The 21,820-nt window shown below is 42.6% G+C and overlaps 1 protein-coding gene across 1 annotated transcript in view; it reads right to left on the bottom strand.

Annotated features, from left to right (window-relative positions):
* Positions 1-346: 346 nt before the first annotated feature.
* Positions 347-21,820, bottom strand: part of nav1a (neuron navigator 1a) — an 86,512-nt gene continuing 65,038 nt past the window's right edge. The window contains exons 9-33 of the mRNA XM_079557880.1: positions 14,790-15,093; positions 10,914-11,685; positions 10,349-10,843; positions 9,852-9,893; positions 9,514-9,662; positions 9,126-9,305; positions 8,951-9,027; positions 8,755-8,778; positions 7,763-7,840; positions 6,490-6,573; positions 4,699-4,804; positions 4,490-4,611; positions 3,466-3,650; positions 3,202-3,373; positions 2,935-3,121; positions 2,770-2,858; positions 2,591-2,686; positions 2,341-2,512; positions 1,891-2,156; positions 1,645-1,793; positions 1,496-1,567; positions 1,225-1,427; positions 1,000-1,118; positions 737-925; positions 347-461 (exon numbers count right to left, since the gene is read on the bottom strand). Of these exons, the coding sequence (XP_079414006.1) occupies positions 366-461; positions 737-925; positions 1,000-1,118; positions 1,225-1,427; positions 1,496-1,567; positions 1,645-1,793; positions 1,891-2,156; positions 2,341-2,512; positions 2,591-2,686; positions 2,770-2,858; positions 2,935-3,121; positions 3,202-3,373; positions 3,466-3,650; positions 4,490-4,611; positions 4,699-4,804; positions 6,490-6,573; positions 7,763-7,840; positions 8,755-8,778; positions 8,951-9,027; positions 9,126-9,305; positions 9,514-9,662; positions 9,852-9,893; positions 10,349-10,843; positions 10,914-11,685; positions 14,790-15,093 (4,428 nt within the window). The 3' untranslated portion in view covers positions 347-365. The remainder of the gene's footprint in view (positions 462-736; positions 926-999; positions 1,119-1,224; positions 1,428-1,495; positions 1,568-1,644; positions 1,794-1,890; positions 2,157-2,340; positions 2,513-2,590; positions 2,687-2,769; positions 2,859-2,934; positions 3,122-3,201; positions 3,374-3,465; positions 3,651-4,489; positions 4,612-4,698; positions 4,805-6,489; positions 6,574-7,762; positions 7,841-8,754; positions 8,779-8,950; positions 9,028-9,125; positions 9,306-9,513; positions 9,663-9,851; positions 9,894-10,348; positions 10,844-10,913; positions 11,686-14,789; positions 15,094-21,820) is intronic.

Below are 21,820 nucleotides of genomic sequence, written 5' to 3'. Positions count from 1 at the left end.
TTATTGGGTGCTGCCACCTAGAGGACATACGCTATCACTAATCCAGCCACAGCTCCCACAAGTACAAAATAAAGTGCATTTTTAAGCTATTTTAGCTGGCGTGACAGTTTTACACACAGGGAGATGTTTTAGTAAAGCAAAGCCTTTGATTCATAAAGCACCAACAATAATTGAAACTATTCTGGCAGTAAATAGAAAGGGGAAGATTCTTGGAAATATTTTTGCATAATACTTTCTCTGGTTACCATGCACTTCCAAAGTCAATAACGAGAACTGACAGGACAAGTCAATGCCTTTTCTTGCTTATGAGATCACAGTTTCCATCAAGAGCGATTTCAATGTCTATTCAAAGATGACCAAGTTCCTCAAAATGTAGCTTGGAGACTGGGATCAAAACTGCCATCCCGTTCTGGAGACTCGATGTAGTTGGCAGACTCTTGAAGCTTCAGCAGCATGGCCATCTGGTTAACACAGAGACATAGCATGAGCAATATATTGTATACAAAATGTCAGCTTACATTTTTGATTTAAATTTGAGTTCAGAGTTTTCTAATAGTGTGTAATTCATGTTAGTCAGTCTAGTTACACAAACAAGCAATTTGAAAGTAATTAATTGGTCATTTGTAGTGGCAAAAAGGCTTGGGTTCATGGCAATAAATCAAACAAGAAACAAAGTATGTAAAAAGTAACCACTGTCATTCAAAACCGTGAGCAATAGATTGATAAGTAGACTCACCAGTGGATCTGCCTCCAGAGAGCTCGGGGGAGGCGTATCTTTGAGGGGCTTCTTGTCCTCACTGGACAGACTGACGCTGGGCGGAGGTAGGTGGAAGAGCTTGGATTGGTCTTGCTGTGCGTTGGGCCACGGCAGGGTGCCTCTTACCCACTCCACTGGGTCCTCCCATACGGCTTTCTGCCCATGCACCTAATGAATCCCAAAATAGTGATTTAGTATATGTACATTTAATAATATGAGCTATTCTGTTGCTTGATGGTTACCTTGATCCCATCCTTTGCCCCTTCCTGTAGATATGGGATGATTGAGTGGTTCCACAGATCTATAAACCATTGCCTGAACTCAGGCACCGTTACTGGACATGAGAGGAAGAAGCAAGGTCCTGGAAGAAATTTGCAAAATTACAACCCACATTCATGCTATCATGAATCATAAATAAAGTGTAAATAATAAACACATTCTTAACGTTCTTGGCAACAGACTCTCACCTATAAGGAAGTCTGAAGTGCTGTGTTTCTCCAGGAAAGTGTGCAGGTTATACCACAGCTGAGGGACCCAGTCTAACACATGAATCAGAGACTGGTGCTGTGTAACATCTAGCACCCCCTGGTATGTTTCTATCGCTTTCCGATGCAAGTACCGCACAAGGAAACCGTTGGCTGGCTCCACGTTGTTGGAGAAGGTTATCATCCTGCATAATACAAATAAAATGAGTGTTGATCCCAGTAAAAACTAAATTCTGAGGGTGCTTGCTGTTACCTGAAGCTAAGGTGCAAGCCATGATTCGAGTTCATTTTCACAGGCTGATTTGTTGTCCCAATAATGTAAGGACTGTAAAAGAAAAAAAAAAGATCTACATTTACTAATTTGAAATCTTGAAATGTGAAAAACAATAATAGTTTACATACCATTTGTGGTGTTTGCATGTCAGTGCACCATTGACAAGTTCTGTGATTGCTGATGCGTCACTGATGTCATCTATGATTACGACCAAAGGCAACTCTCCTCTCTCTCCATCGATCTGGTTTGCCAAGTTTGACAGATATAGTTGCAGATCCTATTTTTTTTTTTTTTTTTTAAACACACGTTTAGTTTGCAGGTATTTACATCAAATCAGTTGATCTCAAATCATTTTAGTTTGTAAAGAATTGTACCTTTTGTGACTGTCGGTGCAAATTGAAGGTGACAGTAGCAGTGCGTCCCAGCAGACAGGACTCCTGCTCAGCTTCACTCGGGTCACACAGGCTACGCTCCTGGAGGTAATGGGCCAGGTGCTGGGCCAAGTAGGTCTTCCCTGTCCCGCTGGGCCCAGACAGGACCAGCCGCCTGTGCTTCATTAATAGGCTGATGTAGTGAAGCATCATGGGCTTCGGGACAAGTGTCTCAAACACCAGCGCATCTACACATTTCTCATGAAGACCTGAGAGGAGACAGAAACATGAAGACACAGTGAGGTTATTCTAAATGGACTTGACTCGGACTGTGTATATTGCACTTGCACAACAAAACCAAAAACAAAATGATACATTAAAAATATAAAAAGAAAGACTATCAATTTAAAACAAATCTGTACATGAGACGAAATGTAACAAGCAGTGGTTTACCTTTCAGAGTGACCAGTATCCGGGGTTGACCACTGCCAAGGCAATGATGAGGCAAAGACTGGGGTCTGTCTCCTCCCATCACCCTCTCTGTTTCCTGGGGCAGCTGATACTTGAGCAGGGAGTCGGGTGAGAGACCCAGGCTGGACGTGGGGTCCACCTGAACTAGGTAGTCCTGAAAGGAGACACAACAATCCGGGGTTAGCTAGTTTCTTAAGACAATTCAAAATTCCTAAATGGATTAGACACTTACTTTGAACGTTTTAGTGATAAGGGAGTCTAAACAAGCCCAGTCAGTTCTCCCATTGACCAGGACAGAACCCAGGAAGAACAGCTGCTGCTTACCACTCTATAGAAACACGTAGATGAGGGTTGAGAAAGCATTCATCATGTGTAAAATAATTGTAATGTGGGTGCAATATCTGTATGTACCTCAAGTTGGTCACAAATGCGGATTAGTACTTGTGCACAAACATCATCTTTGCTTGATACCTTGTTCATCATAACAGTATTTGACACATCTGAAAGAAAAAGGAAATTGTCAATTGTCATTTCTAAACAGAAGAGAAAATGAAGAAATGGCGCTAGGGAACCGACCTGTGTCTTTACAATCATTCAAGCTGAGACTGAAAGATTTGGTGAGACTTATTGATTGCCTTCCGGATGCTCCGAGCAGAGATGAAAGACCCGAAGGCTGCGATGTGGAGGAGGTGGGACCGGGAAGGTGTTGCGTACTTCCTGTTTTCAGGTGGTCATTCTCTGCTTTGAGGTTCTCGACTGTTAACTATCAGGATATCACAGAATAAGATGCGCTTGCCTGGTTAAGATTAGCAATACATGAATACAGAGAGAGGCCAAACAAACCTGCATACTGTTCATGGCATCTCTGAGTTGCTCGAGTTGGTGGGCAGAGTTTAAGGCGTCCAGTCTAATATCCGTGAGTTGCCTCTCTTTGACCAAAAGTTCTGTGCGCAGACCCGACACCATTCTTTCCTCCTCCTCCTCCTCCTCTCCCTCCTCAGCCATCTCATTGATCCTAAGAAACAAAGCATCCAGACAGTTTAGTATAAATGCTGAGCTTGGAAAACAGGATCCATAACTATTTACCCTCTTGTTTTCTGTACTTACACACAGGATGTTGAAGAGGCTGACGTTGACAAAAACGAAGGTGCATTTTCGCCCCCATCCACACTCTCGTGAGGCATCTTTGGAGAATTAGGAGCTGATGAGTCTGGCGTGACAATTTCTTCAATGTCAGAGTAGGTTTTGGCTCCTTTCTTTATGCTGAAAGCCTTGTTGAAGGAGCTTCTCAGCTAAAGAGAAAATGATAGAGGTAGAATCGTTGAGTTATTTTATTTAGTTTCTTTCAGTTGTCATGACATGCGGTGAACTAAGTGTTATTTCTGTAAATGAAAAGGTTTAAGTTATTGAGAATGTTATTGTTTCCGAGTCAGTATCATTTTCACATAAAACAGGTGAAACTCGAAAAATTAGAATATCGTTAAAAAGTGCATTCATTTCTGTTATTCAACTTTTATATACTATTATATGATCGACTCATTACATGCAAAGTAGCCTTTATTTGTTATAATTTTGATTATTATGGCTCAGCTTGAAAAAAATGTGAATATTTTCAGAATGGACTGTAAGCCATAATCATCACAATTATAACAAACAAAGGTTTGACATATGTCACTTTGCATGTCATGAGTTTATATCACATAGTTTCACATTTTAAGTTGAATTACAGAAATAAATGAACTTTTGAACGATATTCTAATTTCCAGGATTTCACCTGTATGTGAAATTTGTCCACAATGAAAGGTCGGGAATTAGCTATATAAATAAAACTGCATTTAGTAATAGAGTTCATATTGGCAGACTGAATTTTTCATTTGTATGAAAACAATTACTATTCTGAACATATTTGTGTAAACAAGTAGATCCTCAAGAGTAAAGATGTCAATCTGCCGAGATGAAACAATGAGCAGTGGAACTTTATGGAACTAGCTGCATGAAACAGGCCCATGACTTACTCACCTCACAAACCTAAATGTAACAAGAATAGTAACAGAGGAACAAACACTGGTCACACTTTGTTCCCACATTTCTACAAAACACTACAAATAAAAAGCATGGACTTAAATCTTACCCAGCTCTTTTTCTTCTTCTTTTTAGCGTCTTGGTCTTTGAGGCTGCCCAGACTGGACATACTGGTCAGACTATTGAGACTGGAGATGCTTTCACATGAATTCTGACGGCTAATGCGTACATCTGGTACAAAACAAACAAACAAAGACAAATAAGTAATTTATTTGAGCAAAGTGATAATAGAGAACATGTTGAAAACAAAATGTGAACCTTTAATGTTGTCCGGGTTTAAGGCACCGTGGATCATGGCCTGAGCTTCATCGTTCTTTGACTTGAGCGAGTCAATGGTCTCTCTCAACTCTAGCAACTCAGTGTCCTTCACAGAAAATGGTAAAAACAAATATATCAGCGGAAACTAACCAGGAATAACAGAATAACACTACGATAAATAAAAATCTCTAATGTGTATCATCAACGAGCTAGAGAAGGAACGTTATTATATGGCAGAAAACTGAGCAAAGAAAGGGCTTCTTTGTCTGCAATATTAGTTACTGTCTGTATTACTGGTATAAATGGGATCATGTGCACATCTCCTCCAGGTTAAAGACCGTGTGCTGGTGGCTGTGCTGTTCAGGTCAATGCGCTGGCACTGACAACAAAGAACGTTTCTGGAGCGGTCTAGACAGTTGCCTTTCAGTGGGAGCACCAGGGCATGAACAACAAACCAGGGAGACTCCTCATCCACCCGACACACAGCTATCCCTGCTCCAGGCAATCATCAGCGCACTCACACCACAGAGGCACAAAAGGGACAAGAATGCAGGAATGTGACGGACGGTTTACACGAGAGCACGTGCAAACTATTTACACTCCAGTTCTGCTGTATGCTCTACTGTTCAGTGAGGTTTCCTTTCATCGGTCCTCTGACCTCTGCACACAGTGGCAGCCTCAGTGGGAGACTGCAGCCTATGATACTGTGCAAGTATAAAGGCGAGGCTTTGAGGAAAGGTTGTAATGGTGTACAAAATCGCAAACTACGTAAAAATTAAAGCAGAACTAAGTAAATCATGCCCCTGGAGGCCATAAGCGCCACTGCAGGTGTCGTAGCATGTTGTGCTTTCTTATCTCATTAATTGTCCATGAGAGTAAATACTACACTGACAGGAAAGACAAAAGGGAGAGAGGGATATTGTACATTGTGCCACAACCCAATTACAAAATGGAGATAATTTTTGTGGTGCTAGCCCGCAGTTAGCTTTGCCCGTTAGCCTGTTAGCATTTTCTTCGTGATTCCGTTAGTGTGTATTGGGTCTCCAGGTCGGGGCGGGGAAAGTTGCAAGCATGGTTTTCTGGCCAGAGACACCAGGGGAGATGAAAGACCCCACAATCATCCCATCAACACGTTTACTTTTACACTATTACCCCCAGAGGGACTATGAAAAGGATTTATTAAGGTAAACAAGTTACCTAGTACTGCTTTAAATCTAGGAGGCGCAAATTGAGTAGACCAGTAGTTCCCAACCTTTTTTGTCTTGTGGACCCTTTAGTGGAATTCTGTGTACCCCTCCCCCAAGAGTTGTTGCAGTTTATTTAGAAAAATAACTATCTGTAAGAATAAATCTACAGTAAAATACTAATACTCCAAAACTATAAATTTTACTCCAAAAATACAACTTTTCCTTTCAAACTACTGTTCAGTTTCACTTTCTTTTAAATCTGAAGTTGTTTTAAGTATCCCCTGCTAATTTCTAAACTACCCAAAGGGTCTCTGTACCCCTGGTTGGGAACCACTCTTGTCTACCCCTACCTGCTATCTCACAAAGGTAGAGTAACCACACATGAAGCTGTCAAATATCTTCTATAGATCACTGATATTCAAATACAGTATTTTCATTATTGGGACAATTCTGCAAACTGGGTAGTGATGACAATAACTGTTGATGCCAAAGAAAGCCAAAGAAAAAAGATCCTGGATGAGCGCGGTGCAGGAATGTGACAGGAATGCGGAGGCTGTGTGTGCTTTTGTTTAAACGTGTGGATATAAAGGGCGGGGTCGCTTGCCTTTTGCTCGTGGCTCAACGACAAGGACTGCAGCCGCGCCGTCATCATGGCTAAACTCTGCTCAAACGCTGCCACCAGGTTCGCCTGTTTGGGAAAGAAGAGAGCAAGATCACAACAATGGCAAAATCTAAATATTACATTTCTTTGTACGCCAACACACAACAAAACCAAAGACCAGTGGCAGGGGTAAATGGTACAGTACCAAGCGTAAGTTGCATGTACAGTAAGTTCTCAAAAGAAGGTGGAAAATGGCCTCTTTCCTAATCTTGTTCTCACACACGCCCACTTAAGCCCTGAGCAAAAAAGGAAACGTAAACATCGTGTCCATAAAGTGTAAAGCAGTTAAATCATGGCCTTGTTCATGTTGCCAATGCAGGTCAAATAACAAAGGAATTTCATAGGACCGAGGACACACAGGCAGAACCACTTGATTGAGGCTTTCATAAAGCTGCGTATTATTCTGCGTGTGGTGGTCTGAGGTGCAGAAACAGACGAACAGAGCGGAAAGCCTGAGCAAGGCACCTGAATTGGTCTGATGGCTCTGAGCGGTTAGAGAAAGGTTCAGGCCAAGGTGAGATTTACACAGCGCCTGCATGGATAAGAAATGTGCTGAGGCAGCCCAACGGCGACCCTACCTCTGGGATTAAACACCTTCCTCTTTTATTCAGTGCAACATGTTGCTTTATGCAGTACAAGGCTCACTATGGCCCGAGGGTGAGAGCGTTTAACACTAAAAGGATGGAAATAACACTAAAAATAATGTAAGGAATGTCTTTTCATGCTGCTAATAACTGGATATCTTTTTCTTTGCAAACAAGAGATGGTAGAAGTGTATAAAGGGTATTTCTACAGTTTACACCCTCTATATGAAAGTGGATTTGCAGTAGTTTTGTCTTGGTTATTTCCAAGTGATTTGACATTTTCTAATAAATGTAAGTTATATGCTGTCAGTCACTGGAGCTTCTTTCATCTGCAGAGTGCACATGAATATCAGTTGCCGAAGCCTGAGGCCACGTGTCATATGAAGGTGGACATTTGCTCATCATGAGTGACAGATAATGGGGTGTAAAACTAGAGGGAGGGGTTATTTCAAATACCCCAGCCACCCTACGGGGGAAAACATGCATATTGTACCTCTCAGTCAACACTCGTGAGATGGATCACTGTCAGGCTTTTTGTACAAAGAGGATAGCTATCTGTAACTTGCAGGGGCATGTCCAAGAGTGAGAGGTGCACACACTAAAGTCTGAAGAAGTGGACACAGTATACGTACGTTTGCAGACAGCTGTGTGGTCAGATTGGACACTTTCTCCTGTGAGGACTCAAGCTCCCTCTTCAGCATCCGTAATTGCTGAAAAATAAAGGTTACATACAGTATTAGTCACAGATCCAAAACAAACCACTGAGGCCTTAGAAAATATACTTGGATTAAAATTAGCGTATTTTCCGGACTATAAATTGCATTTTTTTAATAGTTTGGCTGGGGGTGCAACTTATACTCAGGTGCAACTTATATATAAAAAAATATAATTTCACATGTTTGTTATTTTCACACTGACAGCCGCTAGAGGGCGCTCTAGGCTTGCGTACCAATATCTGCTACTCATGTACCACTGAAGATTTAAAACAACAGTAATCGAGCAGCAGAAAAAAAGTTTGGAGTGAGCGAGAAACTTGTCAGGGACTAGCGAAAAGCGGAGGTTACTCTTACTGCAATGAAGGAAACATTGAAAAGCTAAACCCAGGCTGAAAGCTAGATGGCCACAGCTAGATGAGAGCTTGAACAATGTGCTGCCGGGAGAGGCTTGTCAGTGGTGCATTTTTTTTGGCTATAAGTCGCTCCGACTTATACATCGGAGCGACTTATAGTCCGGAAAATACGGTACTATCTTTAACAGAGAGAAATGGTCATCATGGATGAATTAGCAACTACACTTAAATTTAAACTACAAAGGAATAAATGAGTACAAAAAATATTAATTTATCTATTTTTTAATCGAATATAGGTGACCTTACACATGAAGACTGTTTCTAGGTTTGGTTCAATGTGGGGTCTAAACTATGTGGGTATATATGTATAAAACCAGGATATTGGTCTAAACCTAAGCAGGACTAAACTTGAACTAACCCTGGACCACATGGCAGAGAGTGGATAATGAGCATGTTAGTCAGAACAAATCACTGCAAAGATGCAGATGCTGGAGTGACACATGGATAAAAAGGAAAGGCGCCAAAGTAGAAAAATGCAGGCAGGAGCAAACTTACCTCCCCCTGAATCTTTTCCTCAGCCTTAGGCAGCGAAAGGTAATAAGAAGTTAAGTTGTTAAAACAGGACACAAGTCAAGAAAAGGCGAGGAAGAAGATTTCAAGGATTTAAAATGGGCACAGCATCTCAATCACTTTCAAAAGAGCATTCACAAAACTCCACACAAAGCCACTCAATGCAGGGAACTGTAGCTACCTGAATCTGCACGTGGCCGCCACTCACCGAAGAGTAACTGGACGAGTTGGAGGCTAAGGAGAGCACAGAGCCATGAACTAAAAATAAACCAACACAAGCGCAATCTTTCAGATACAGAAAACAGAAATAAAAGTATAACATAATACCAAAAATGTATGGTATAATAGTGGCTCACCCTCATCATGGTCTTTCTCTCTAAAGGACCCGGACCGAACCATTGCAATGCTGCGCGGGCGATCGGCCAGAGACAGAGTGCTGCCCAGAGGGGACGGAGTGTACAGCTCCAGGGAGGGGTCAGGGGTCGGGATACTGTTGGATCGGATCATCCTGGGAGGGCCACCAACAGGGCTTGGGACTGGGGAGAGATATTTAGATATAAAAAGCAGCGTTTATAGGAGTTTTTAATCCAGATCCAGACTTTATATGTTTTGTTTTGCTAATGGCTAAGGAGGACATATAATAACTTCAATACATTATAAAATCTGTATAAGGCACCAATGTTGACAAATGTGCCATTCCAATGGTATAAAGATACTTTTGTTGGTAAAATGCAAAATAGGTACCCATGTTGGTCTTTGAGGTGCGAGGCAGAGACGTGGGTGAAGACAGAAGGGGGAGAGTGAGCGAGTCGGTCATACTGAGGATCGAGTGGGAGTGTCTCCTCTCTCCCTTCTCTTTTACTTCAGCCTCAGCTGGTGGGACACCTCCAAAACTGCATCAGAAATAATGGAGACAAAGGTTACAAGGGGTGATACCTACAGTATGTCCACAGACAAAGTGACCATGAGATATACAAAATGTTTGACTCTATAAATCACTGAAGTATAGCATCAAATATGTAAGTAGTAAAACATAAAAGACTCAATACAGTAGTCACAAGTGTGTGCATGCATTGACTTACGTCAGTCCCCTTTTAGGCAGCGTGTTTCTGTCTCTCTGTGGGCTGTTGAGATTAAACAATGTGATCATTAAAGGCGTTAATTGAACGTTCAAGACAATGCAACCGGCACAAAGAAGGCACTGGCAGAAAGTGTCAGCCTATAATTATAGCTTCACTCTTTGATAATAGGCCAGAAGCAATAATAGATTAACAAAGCTTGCAAGCTGGGTATGTGGAACACATGTGGTTAATAGAAATTTAAACGGCAACTCTTTTTTTTAATCTCAAAATCCAAATATATTTACAAAAAATCTAACTAAATACTTGTGTTCCGCTAAACCCATAAAAAACAATTAATAGAGTTTCTCATTAGTTCACTAACCATTTAGAGCTCAGAAATGTGGATGCTTTAAAACCAAAGTTAAATATTCAGTGTTTTAATTTTGCCAATAGATGGAGCTAGTGGGTAACATTAGCCATGATTAAAGAAAGTGCCTAAATGTGTTGGTAAATCTCACCTGTCAGAAACAGTGGTGCATGATTTACTTCCAGAGCTCCATGTGGCTGGGGGGACTCTGTCGTCTTTTCTGTCCCTGTCTCGAGACTCCAAAGTGGTGTAACCTCTCACCAAACCCTCCCGCTCTCTCTCCCTCTGGGGCTCGGGGGCCAGGCTCATCTGAAGAGGCAGTGACTCCAGACTTCGATGTAGTCCGGTCAGCCGCGGGTAAAGCAGAGGAGAGGAGCTACCCCCACTCTCCCCGACCCCCAGGGAAGACACCTGCCGGGGCCCTAAGCCTGTCCCGGAGCTTGAGAAGCACGATGAAGAGTTGACATTGAGTAAAGGAGCCGGGCTAGGGGACAGGCAGGAGCTGGATGAGCTGGCCAAGTCCTGTAACTTCGAGTAGGGAGGGATTTTAGGAGGAAGCGAGTCCTGAACGCCAGCATCTAGACTGATGTTCTCTTTGTCGTGTTGGACCAGTGACGGTTTTGAAAGACCGCGTAGCCCAGATAACCTATGCACAAGAAAACAAGATTTAGCAAAGGGAGGGACCGTGTGTGTGTGCAGTTAAATAATTCATGTACCTTTGTGTGCTGGGCGAGGGCATCTCTGTGCTCTTGTTTGGAGGTCTAAGTCCCTGTAGTTTTGACCCCGTATCACATGGGGTCACAGCAGGACCGCCCTTCAGTGGCCCACACTCCGAGTCTGAGACCACAGCTTTAGCTTTTGCTCTCTCCTTCTCCTTCTCTCTATCTGTCTGATTGACAGGGCTTGGGATGCCACGGCTCCCTGCTTTGCCCAGCCCCGATCCTGGTTCTTTGAGTCTGGAAGTCTGAGGGGTGGAGGGTTTGACGAGGCCAGAGCTGGTATCCACAGTGGTGCTCAGGGGGCGCGCCGAGCTGGGCCGGGTCAAGGTCAAAGTGCTCGTCTTGGCGGGACGTGGCAGGGAACGATACTGCAGAGATGTCCTTGCATTAGGTGACAGGAAACTGCTTTGGTCGCTGTTGGATACGTCTAGACTAGTCTTGCGCCCCGACGCTCCACTGCCGACAGGTTTGACAGGGATGGCCGACGTTTTGGGGTTTTTCCCGACTGTCGCGGAGCCGCTGGGTATGACACTAGCCGTGCTCATCGCCGTGGGTATCGTGGATTGATTGGTTGATGTGGGCGGTTTCTTGAAGCCAAAGTTCCCCCCGGTCGACGGTCTGACCAGGCCAGACGGTGGTTTCCGTGGCTCAGCAGCAGCGACAGGGCCGTTCTTCTCTTTGCCAGCGTCGGAAGAGGAGCGCTGCAGGCCTGAAGACTTCATTGCTAGGCGAGACTTCTCCATGGGTTTTCCATCGGGCTTCACCACACCTACAGAAGAAGAATAGGAATGAATCAATGGCCAACAACCGTTTAAGTGCTACTGATACTTGAAGACTAACATGGAGAGCTTCTGAGTTGGACAAGGCGTATTAGGAGGACATTATATCTTGTCTGGACACCAAGGCTCTGACTGTGTGTTGAGACATGCACATCCCTATCTGCCTGGACAGACAGAGCGTTGACTAAACCATCAGATGCCCTTATCTCAGTTACTCTTCTTTTCCATCCAGATGTTTTTTCCTCTAGTTTTCCAGGCAGAGTACGTCTTAAACCTACAGCATGTTGGAGTTAACGTTTGTGGTCATGGAAAACTTGTGTTCATCGCAACAAAGCGAGGTCTGAAGTACACAAATACGAATCACTTGGTTTTTTGAGGAAAGGAGGTGAAATGAAAATAATGAAATCTGGTCGACATGTGTTACTTTTGGGTCAGTTAATCAGGTTGTTTAGAAGCTATTAGGAAAAAACAGATCATTAGACTAAATGTACCACCCACATTTGCAAATACAAGCCACACTCACAATGTATGTAATGGGACTTGCTACAGAGTTTACATACACGGTATTAAAAGCAAAAAAAAACACTGCTGAACTAGACCCACCGCGTGCTGCTCTGGGACATATGGACTCACTTAGGAGTATTTATAAACCCACAAAATATACAATTGGGCTGACATATGTTACATACCACACACACAGGTCGTCACTGGATCTCATAGGAATGTGACACTTTATGCACACTTGCACATTAAAATTGCCCGTCTTTTGTAAATTAGAAAATTGAGTTTACATGTCAAGTCGTAAAACCAGTCCTTGTGTAACCGCCATGTCACCGAGTCAGTGGACCAGGAGGCCAGTGACCAGCTGAAGGTATTAGATTTGACAGAAACGTAGCCATATTTAGAAAAAAAAATACAGCTCATGATTCAACGGTGCGGTGGGTAAGGCAGACAGTGTAAATCACGTCTTGCTTGGAAGGGACTGCGTGTCTTAGAGGATTCAAGACTTGTAAAAATCAAAAAGACAGAAGCAGACACAGAAATCTCTGAGCCGTGAGCTACTCGCCTGTGTAATGTCATCTGCTATTCTTAGTACATCTCCAGTCATCTGGAGCCGCTGCACTGTGATTTACAGTGGTATTAGACGCAGAAAAGGATTCTGGTTCTTATTATAACTTTAACTTCTTACCCAAATCTAAAAGCTTATTGACTGGAGAGCAACAGTGTAACACCTCATTTGAAAGCTAAGACCTACAAAAATGATCGTAACTTTTTTGTCACGTTGTTGCCGCATTTATTTTATTTTTATTTACTTTTTCGTCCTGTTTTTGTTTCTTTTTTGTTACTTTTTTGTTGCGTTTTCGTCTCTTTTTTGACATTTTTTGTCAATTTTTTCTCATTTTTTCGTCACGTTTTCGTCACATTTTTGTCACGTTTTCATCCCCGTTTCGTCACTATTTTTATGCTTTTTTTTAATATTTTAGATCTGGATAAAGTGAAACAGGAGAAAATGTGCTTGGTTCAGCCGGGGGTTAAGAAGTTAATAAACTACACTGTACACACACAAAAAAGGCTTCTACATTTTATTTGCCAAACAAAGCAATGTTGAGCATTTGAGCAGGTTAAAAAAAAGCACCTAAACCTGATTTAGATATTGAATAATACTGAATAATGACACATAAACCTATTGTTAATTATAACATCACATTGTTGAATTCAGTAACCACAGCCAAGCAAATAGACCCCAGGCTGATTCCATCTCTGTATCTGTCATTTCAACAGTTTACAAGGCAAACAATTCTCCCGCATGTAATTAGTTGCCCGTTTACACAGCCACTGGCACGTCTCTCCGGGCAAACATAACTGATATCCTGTAGTTTTCATTGTCCGCACTTACATTTGTGTCTGCGTGTACGTTGTGCTCAAATCTACAGCTCACAGATGGTGTGTTTTATCACCAGCTGCACAATCCTCTCTATTATGCACTTTATGTGTGAGTGGGAGGCAGTGTTAAGTGTGCTACTCTTAAAACTGGCACCGGGGTCGGGTTGGCGTGCCCATACAAATACGCAGTGTCCATGCTCCAGTTGTTTGGGGGGGTACAAGGCCTTTATTTGAGCGCTATAAATTGCATCTAAAATAAAGCGTACATCGGACAGCCGAGGCACCAATAGGACATAAAGACAGTGCGGGTCAGTGTGTGTTCCTGCTGGTGGTGGTGTGAGCGCGGTGCCCTGGCAGGGACAGGCAGGGGGGTGGAGATGGGCGTTTGATACACGGGCTCCACTTTGTAAAGGCTTGAGGCTGCAGCTGCGGATGAATGAGTGAGTCTGTGAGGGCAAGGGAATCAGCTGAAAGGCAACCGAAGGGGAAAGCAGCGTCAACGGGGCAACTCAGGTGAAATGTAGAGGAGATGGGTCGAACAAGATAGGGTTTTTATCGTAGGTTTTGATTGTTATGCTTCTTGTTTGAATTAATTTATCTACAAAGCCCGGGATTGTGTTTTTGTATAAGCAGTTTAATAGCATAATGTTAAAACAATGAGGATTTTCAAATGTAAGCTAGCGTTCACACTTCTGATGCTGCAGTGTGTTGGAAGTATTAACTGCTAGAGAACCAGCAGTTAACAGAGTTTATAAGGTTCTTCTAGAAAGACACTCAGTATAACAAAGAAAAAACTATACGTGGTTTTCAATACCGATACCTGAACGGTACTTTTTTTCGATACATATGCTAAATTATTGGTAATATAGAACCATAAAACAGTATAATAATGTTAATTTATTCATTTTCCTTCCATTTAATTTATTTTGCATTTGTATCATCACAACCAAGAAGCTTCCTTTACTACAGAAGGGCAGAAAAAACACTTTCCAAGTTTTTTTTTAGAATTAGGGCAGCATCATTGGCTTAATTTGTCCATGGATACAATTGTCAGTGGTTCGTAACTAATTGGTATGACTACTATTGTTGTTGTTGTTTTGGTTGTTGTGTGCTTGGACAAGAGACACCATCAACTGTGGAGAGTGTATGAATAACTCACTTGTGGATGATACAAGTGAAATCTATTGATATGCTGAGTTCATCAAATTACCTGGTACTTTGAGTCCACTCTGAGCCGTGTGTGTGATTGGAGAAGTGACTCCCACGGGTGGATTTCTCCCTCTCTTCAGCATGTTTCCTTGGCCTAACGTCTGAGGCTTCTTCAGCTCTCCCTTTCCTCCGTCCAGTCCCTCGCCCGGCGCCTTGGACTTCTTCCATTTATTGGCCGATTCGGATTTGAGGCTGCCCGACTCGTAGATGCTGCTGCCCAAACTCTTGCGGCTGGGCTTGGAGTCATCTGCGTCCCAGGACAGGCCGCTCTCCACCAGGGACCTCTTCTCCGCATCGGTCCGCATCTGCAAAGACGAATACAAGACAAACTTAGGCAACAATAAGACGCAAGCCCTTTAATTTTCAGTCAGCCGCAGCAAACCATAATAACAAACAAAACACTGGTGTCGGTTTAACAAGCCTCTGTTTTTTGGATTACAGGAGCTTTTGAGGTTTGTCCAACAATAACATCCATGTTTTTGTATTGAATTCATAATGGGTTCACGTCTCACCACAGCATTCTAAAGAGTTTAATACAGAGGTGGAAGACAGTAAAGAGCCCTATAGAACAATGCTCTTTTGACTGTCAAAATGAATATGCCTATAGGCTGATATCGCTGAATTCAAGAATGTTATGAACACAATCTATTGCAAGGAGTGTGACAATATATTGATTTTCCGACATATCACGATATTTTGTGGGATGATACCGATACTTTTTATTCCGATATCAATACTTTTGATGATGTCACGTATATTAATGAAGCAACAGGGCTCCACTGATTTCACTGTCAATCAAAAACGATCAAGAATTCAGTCAGAACAGTAGAGGGCAGCTCTACAGTTTTACGCATCTGGACCAAACATTGTCACACAAATATATTACTTTTAATGCTAGTTTATATATTTATGAATGCGATTAATTTGAGGTTGATTCATTCCATTTGAAATAGGCTGTGGTTTCTTGTTTATTTAAATGTAAACACTGACAGATCCATGACCCATTTTCAGTGAGTAAGTCAGAGATCATTTATACAGCACATGAAAAGAAAAGAATTATATGTAGTATATTAAAATAAAGGTAGCATGTTTTTGTTTTAAGATGGTGATGTATCGCAGAGTATTTTTGTGCAATACATCGATTATCGCAGTATCGGCGTACCGTGAGATTATCGTTATCGTAAGCCATGTATCGTGTATCGTATCGAACTGTGAGCTACCCAGAGGTTCGACCACAATGAGCGTTTGTATCTTGTCATGTTGCTTTCAGATTAAGTAACAGACTGTGCTAATAATTTGGGTCTCATCTTCACAGACCAAATCCTATTGTGTGCTCTGTTTGAACACTTCAAAGATAAAATCAGGGACACAGCAGGAGATGGTGTTCAAAAATATCTCTTCAAAACAGGATCAGAAACACTCTCTGACGGTCAGCAAACTCAGCCAATCTAAAATAATCATTATGAAACAAATGAGGAGGGTGACTACAATATGGACTGTAACTTATGTAATACAACTGAAGGGTCTACCGTGCAAAAGGGTGGATATGACTGCTTATCAGGGAGATCGCTATACCCCCCACAAAGGGAAATTGGAAATCACACAACCTGCGGGTGCAAGCTTAGGACAGTAGTGGACCTATACAGCCCTCGTGGGAATTCCTCTTTTATTAACATCAATAGACCCCATGGGCAGGTTCGGGGCCATGTGAGCTGTATGTCCAGGCTTGTTAATAAAACATGGCCATTTCCTCCCACACACCTGCCTAATGAAACAACAGGAGCGAGACGGACATCTGGGCACTGGGAAGTGAGATAGAGCAGGGATAACAACAGGGATATTGTGGCATAATTGAAAAACATGTTGTGTGTGTGTTTTCGTCACACTAAATAATCTAGACATGAAAAAGTATGATTTTTAATGACTTGTGTGATTCTCTGGATGATCATAGTCTTCAGAATAGAAGAAAGGTGAACATCTGTTACGCAATATTAACTTCACTTTGATAACTGAGCCCAAATAGGAAGTGATTCAAAAACTACTAAAGCAGACAAAGGTGGAAAACACACTATCACCATGGCGGCACAGCAAGAAGGTCCCAGGTACGATTCCCGGACTGTGCAGGCCTTTCTGTGTGGAGATTGCATGTTTCTCTCCGTGTCAGGATGGGTTTCCTGCGGGAGCTCCGGTTTCCCCCATCAACCAAAAACATGCACAATAGGTCAATCCTATTACAGCCAGGCTCCACATCTGGAGTCCCCGGGCACTGCACTGCGGTTGCCCACTGCTCCTTAAGGGTTGCCCCAGCAGCATCGAAGGATGGGCAGAGGACAAAGTTCCCTACGGGGACAATGCAGTACACCTTAGCCTTAATCGCTTACCCTGAGTACAATCTGGAAGCTTTTCGACTGGAGCTTGAAGCCTATAGGCCAGTGTAATGCCTCATTTGAAAGCAAAGAACTATAAAGCTGATCATAAGCCTTTTGTTGCGATGTTGCCACATTTTGGAAGCGTTTTTTGTCGTGTTTTGTCTCTTTTTTGTCTCGTTTTTGTTGTTTTCTTCATTGATTTTTGACACTTTTTTTGTTGCGTTTTCTTTGTGTTTTTGTCACTTTCTTGAGTTATTATTGCTCATTGTGTCTTTTGTTTTGGTGCTTTTTCATCACTTTTTAATTGTGTTTTTGTTGATTTCTGTTGTCACTTTTTTGTTGTATTATTTTTTTATGTGCTCGGTTCAGATGGGGGTTAAGAGGTTTCGTAATGATAGCAATTATTTGGGCAGAGCAAAATCCTTTGAAAACAATGAAATATCCTGTCTTTATTGAGAGATAATATGTTTAAAACCTGTGGTAAAAAACCTGAGCCTGTGGTTTAGACCTACATGAGCCTTTTCTGCAATGTCTGATCTGATGTTTGAAACAAATGACACCGTAAATCACAGACACTAAGTGCGGCTCGAAAACGGGGATGCTCGTGCACTTGTAGACAAAGTGGGGTGCGATGATGACGATGTAATGGGCGGTTGCCAGGGTGATGATGCTGCAGGGGGTAGTTGGTTGCCATGACTATACCACCCCGGCGTCGAGGGAGGGTCCAGGTTCTTCCGGCTCACTGGCCCCGGAGCAGGACCACAGATGGCCCCTGTGTGTTGGTATTCCTATCTTTATGGGGACATTGATCTGTTTACACAGTCACGCCATGGGGACCTCTAACCTCATGGGGACAAAAAAGCAGGTCCCCGCGAGACAATGCCTCTTAAATGAATGCTGGAGCCATTCTGAAGGTGCCTGTGAAGTTTTAAGCTTCGGCCCATAAGTCATGTTTTTCCGTCGGTAAACACACACACAGATTTCTCACTATCGCCCCCTATCGGTCCCCATGAAGTATTGCAGTCAGTTGATTCACACACATTCTTCCATATATGGTAAGTTCCGCCCCCTTCCTGGTCCCCATACAGAATGTTAAAAGCATTCATAGTGTTATTAACACTAATATACACTAGTTAACACAAACATGTATTAAATATGTATATACATACATATGTACATATATATGTGGTTGGAGGCTATAATTCAGTACAGTGCAGTGATCGTTGTGATTTCAGCCATGAGAGAAGATGTTGTTGTTAGGGGATTAGGGGAAGCTTCGCTTGCTCGCTGCTCTCTTCCCTGCAGCTTCTCACTGTGGGCTGCACATCCATGTTTGTGGGGGCGTGGACTTAGACAGATCACTGATGTGAGGGGGAGGAGGGGGGTGGAATTTAGATGAGGTGCTACTTTCAAATCTTGCTAGCTCTCTGCTCTCATAGCTCTGCGACGGTACGTCATCATGAACAAAAGCGCATGTAGATCAAACCAGCGGTCTTAATAGTGTTCATCCTCCCTACCAGTTGTTGGCAGACATGCTACCCTTTCAAACAAGACTACGATTGCGTCATTTTGTAGTTCATAGTGTCTTTGGTGAAGCCGTAAAAGATGCGACCTGTGACACGACCACAAAATGCGGAAGTAGCCACTTTGCGTCTTTGACTCGAGGCGTACAAGTTGGGCTTGTGTTGTTATCAGTGAACTATCAGCGAGCTATTTCATCATGGCTAGTGAGAAGTTGAATCGTGATGAAGTTCTGAGCATGCTATTTGCCTATTCTGACTCTGAAGGACAGTTTTTATCTCACGAGGAGGATAATGATCGGACGAGCACTCTTTGTTTACCGTGGCGAAACTTCCGAAGGCAGTGATGCCGACATGCAAAGCAAGGATGTTCTCTAAGCACACACACACATTGAAACTCATTTGGTGACTTTATCCGATCTCAAGTGAGTTGGTGGTAGTGGCGAATGCAGTCGTAGTGTCCATACAGGTATTGGTGGAGGAATTAGGGGTGAGAGAAGTGGGTCTGGTAGCCTAATGTTAGCTTGGGCTCCCTCCATTCAGCCCCCGGTTATGCGGGTAGCCACCTATCCGGACGCAAACGCAATAATCCTGGGATCAGACCAACACTGTTCACCAAGCAGCCCACACGCACTCATTCTGTCCCTCTTTCTGACTTCTACTGGGTGGATGGCAGCGGCGAACGGGGCCATATCTCCGTATGGAGAGGTTCTGGTAATAGAACGCACGGTGAAGAGAAGACTAGGGTGACCAGACGTCCGGTTTTCCCCGGACATGTCCTACTTTTGAGACCTAAAAAAATGTCCGGGGGGAATTTCAGAAATGTCTGGGATTTTGTTGGACTGCCTGAAATAGACCTAATTCATCTGCACTGTAATTTTCACTCCGTTTCATTTGACTCCACTCCAGGTTTCTCTCTACCGTTCACAAATTAGTCACTTCCTTCTCATCAAATCTAGCCACTTCGCACCATGTGTCCGAAAGAAGTAGCCTAGGGGACTAGCCAGTGCGCCCCATGTTTACAAGCGAAAGCTAATCTGTCCGCTGGTTCGACGGACTGCAATGCCGATAGAAACGCAAATGCACGTTCGCGGTGGAGTTGAAAACAAATTCCCTCGTGTGAAGCCAGGTATGAAGGTAATCTAACACAGGAGTAAGCCTAGTAACACCACCAAATCCATCATTTAGGGAGGTACAAGTTTTGTTACACCTTGTCACAAGACTTAGCCTAAAAATTCTTTCATGATCTGACATTTCCAAGTTATTTGCAAAAGCAATTTCTCTGAGCTAGAAGGACTCATTCCTGAGTTAAGAAATTAAGCTTCTTCATCAGTTTCTTCTTCTGTCTATTGCCTTTGCAGTTATTGATAACGCTGTATGGGTTATCTTATTAAGTAAGGGTTAACGTTCGGCGAGAAGGTCGCTACCGTGGAATAGCAGCACGACAGAGAGAATCTTTAGACCCCGACGCGGGGAAGTGCTGCTATTCCACAAAGCAACTCGTTGTTGACAATCAGACTGGTCACAGCGTTTTGACTGTCTTTGTAAGCGTTATACAAATCAGTAAAACAGCAAATAGAGACGAAAGAGGTGGCGATATATTTCCCTCAAACGGGGGAGAGGGTGGAAGGGCGCTGCGCTCGCCACGCGAGGGGGCGGGGATTGTGTTCCTGATCGGCTTCAGGTGTCAGGCTATAACGTAGCCTAATTACGTTGGACACAATACTATGGACATGATACTTGTGATTTCATACCCATTATGTTGACAGTTTGCCCATTAGTTTTGTGAAATGTAAGAAGTAAACTGTAGAAGTCACTGAGCTAGACTCTGCCATGATCAACCATTTTACTGCCTATACAGCGCCTGCTCCAAAGGCCATAGTAGGCTATACAGATGTAAAAATAGGCATAAATATGAATTGAATATGTGTGTGCTGACCCTTTCTGTGAAAGTTTCACAAGCTATAAAGGTACAGGTTACAGATACAAACATGTTCGGCCCTCCAGGCAAGAGTAGTAATTGTTGCATTATATATTTCAATATTATTGCATTAGGCCTATATTATTGCAATATTACAATATATACTACATATATTCTGCCTTAAACTACGTATTTCCTTGACCATAGTGTATGTGCACTATGTGATAGAAATGGAATGTCAAATATTGCTAAATAAATTCAATAATCTATTGAAAATTATCAATATTTTCCAAAAATTATTAAAAATTCAAAATGGCCACCGCCATATGACGTCATAATATGCAAATTAGGTATACATATTTACTCCCAAAATAATCTTGGGGTCATCCCCAATATTTGTCTAATTGATAGTCAAGCTCTATCTGTTACCAGTGTCAAGCCACAGTCATTTGAATTTATCATGCCAACATTCAGCTTTTTTGAAAAATAAATTGTGGCGCTTAAAGGGTTAACATCAAACCTGAGCTGGAGTTTCAACGCCACATCCATAGTAAAAAAAAGCCCAGCAAATGCTGTACTTTGTTAGGATACTCAGGAAGGCTGGGCTGAATCACCGCCCTCTCACCCAGGCCTACAGAGGACTAGTAGCATCACCACAGGCATCACTGTCTGGTATGGCAACACCACGCAGACTGAAAGGAAGTCTCTGCAAAGAGTCATCAAGACTGCAGAGAGGATTATAGGCACAACACTTCCCTCCATGAACTCAATGTATGTGCAGCGCAGCCAGAAGAGAGCAGAGAGAATCATTAAAGACCCACTCCATCCAGCTTACTCTTTGCTCAGACACAAGCACTGCACACCTGAGACACAGTAGAGCGGACAGTAGGCCTATCTCTACAAAAAAAAATTGATCTCTTATATATTTTTAATTTTTATTTTTATTTTTTTGATTCCTTGATTTTTCCACTTTGGATCACTTTTTTGAATGACATTTGTCCCTTTCTTTTTTTTCTATTTATTTCTTTCTATTTATTGACTCAGAGGGCCTGCACAAGAGTCTAGTCAAGGCACAAATGGCAAATAAAGAACTTTGAATAAAGAACTTTGAACTTCTCCCCTTTAAATTGCCTGAAATGGGCACTTCCGCTGGTGGACTTTTATTCTGAAATCGGTTCAGCCTGCGGTCAATGACGATGTCGGATGATTACCCGGAGCTGCC

Source organism: Gobius niger, assembly GCF_951799975.1.
Source record: "Gobius niger genome assembly, chromosome: 6".
Classification (NCBI taxonomy): domain Eukaryota; kingdom Metazoa; phylum Chordata; class Actinopteri; order Gobiiformes; family Gobiidae; genus Gobius; species Gobius niger.
This window is presented reverse-complemented; position numbering and strand designations above follow the sequence as displayed.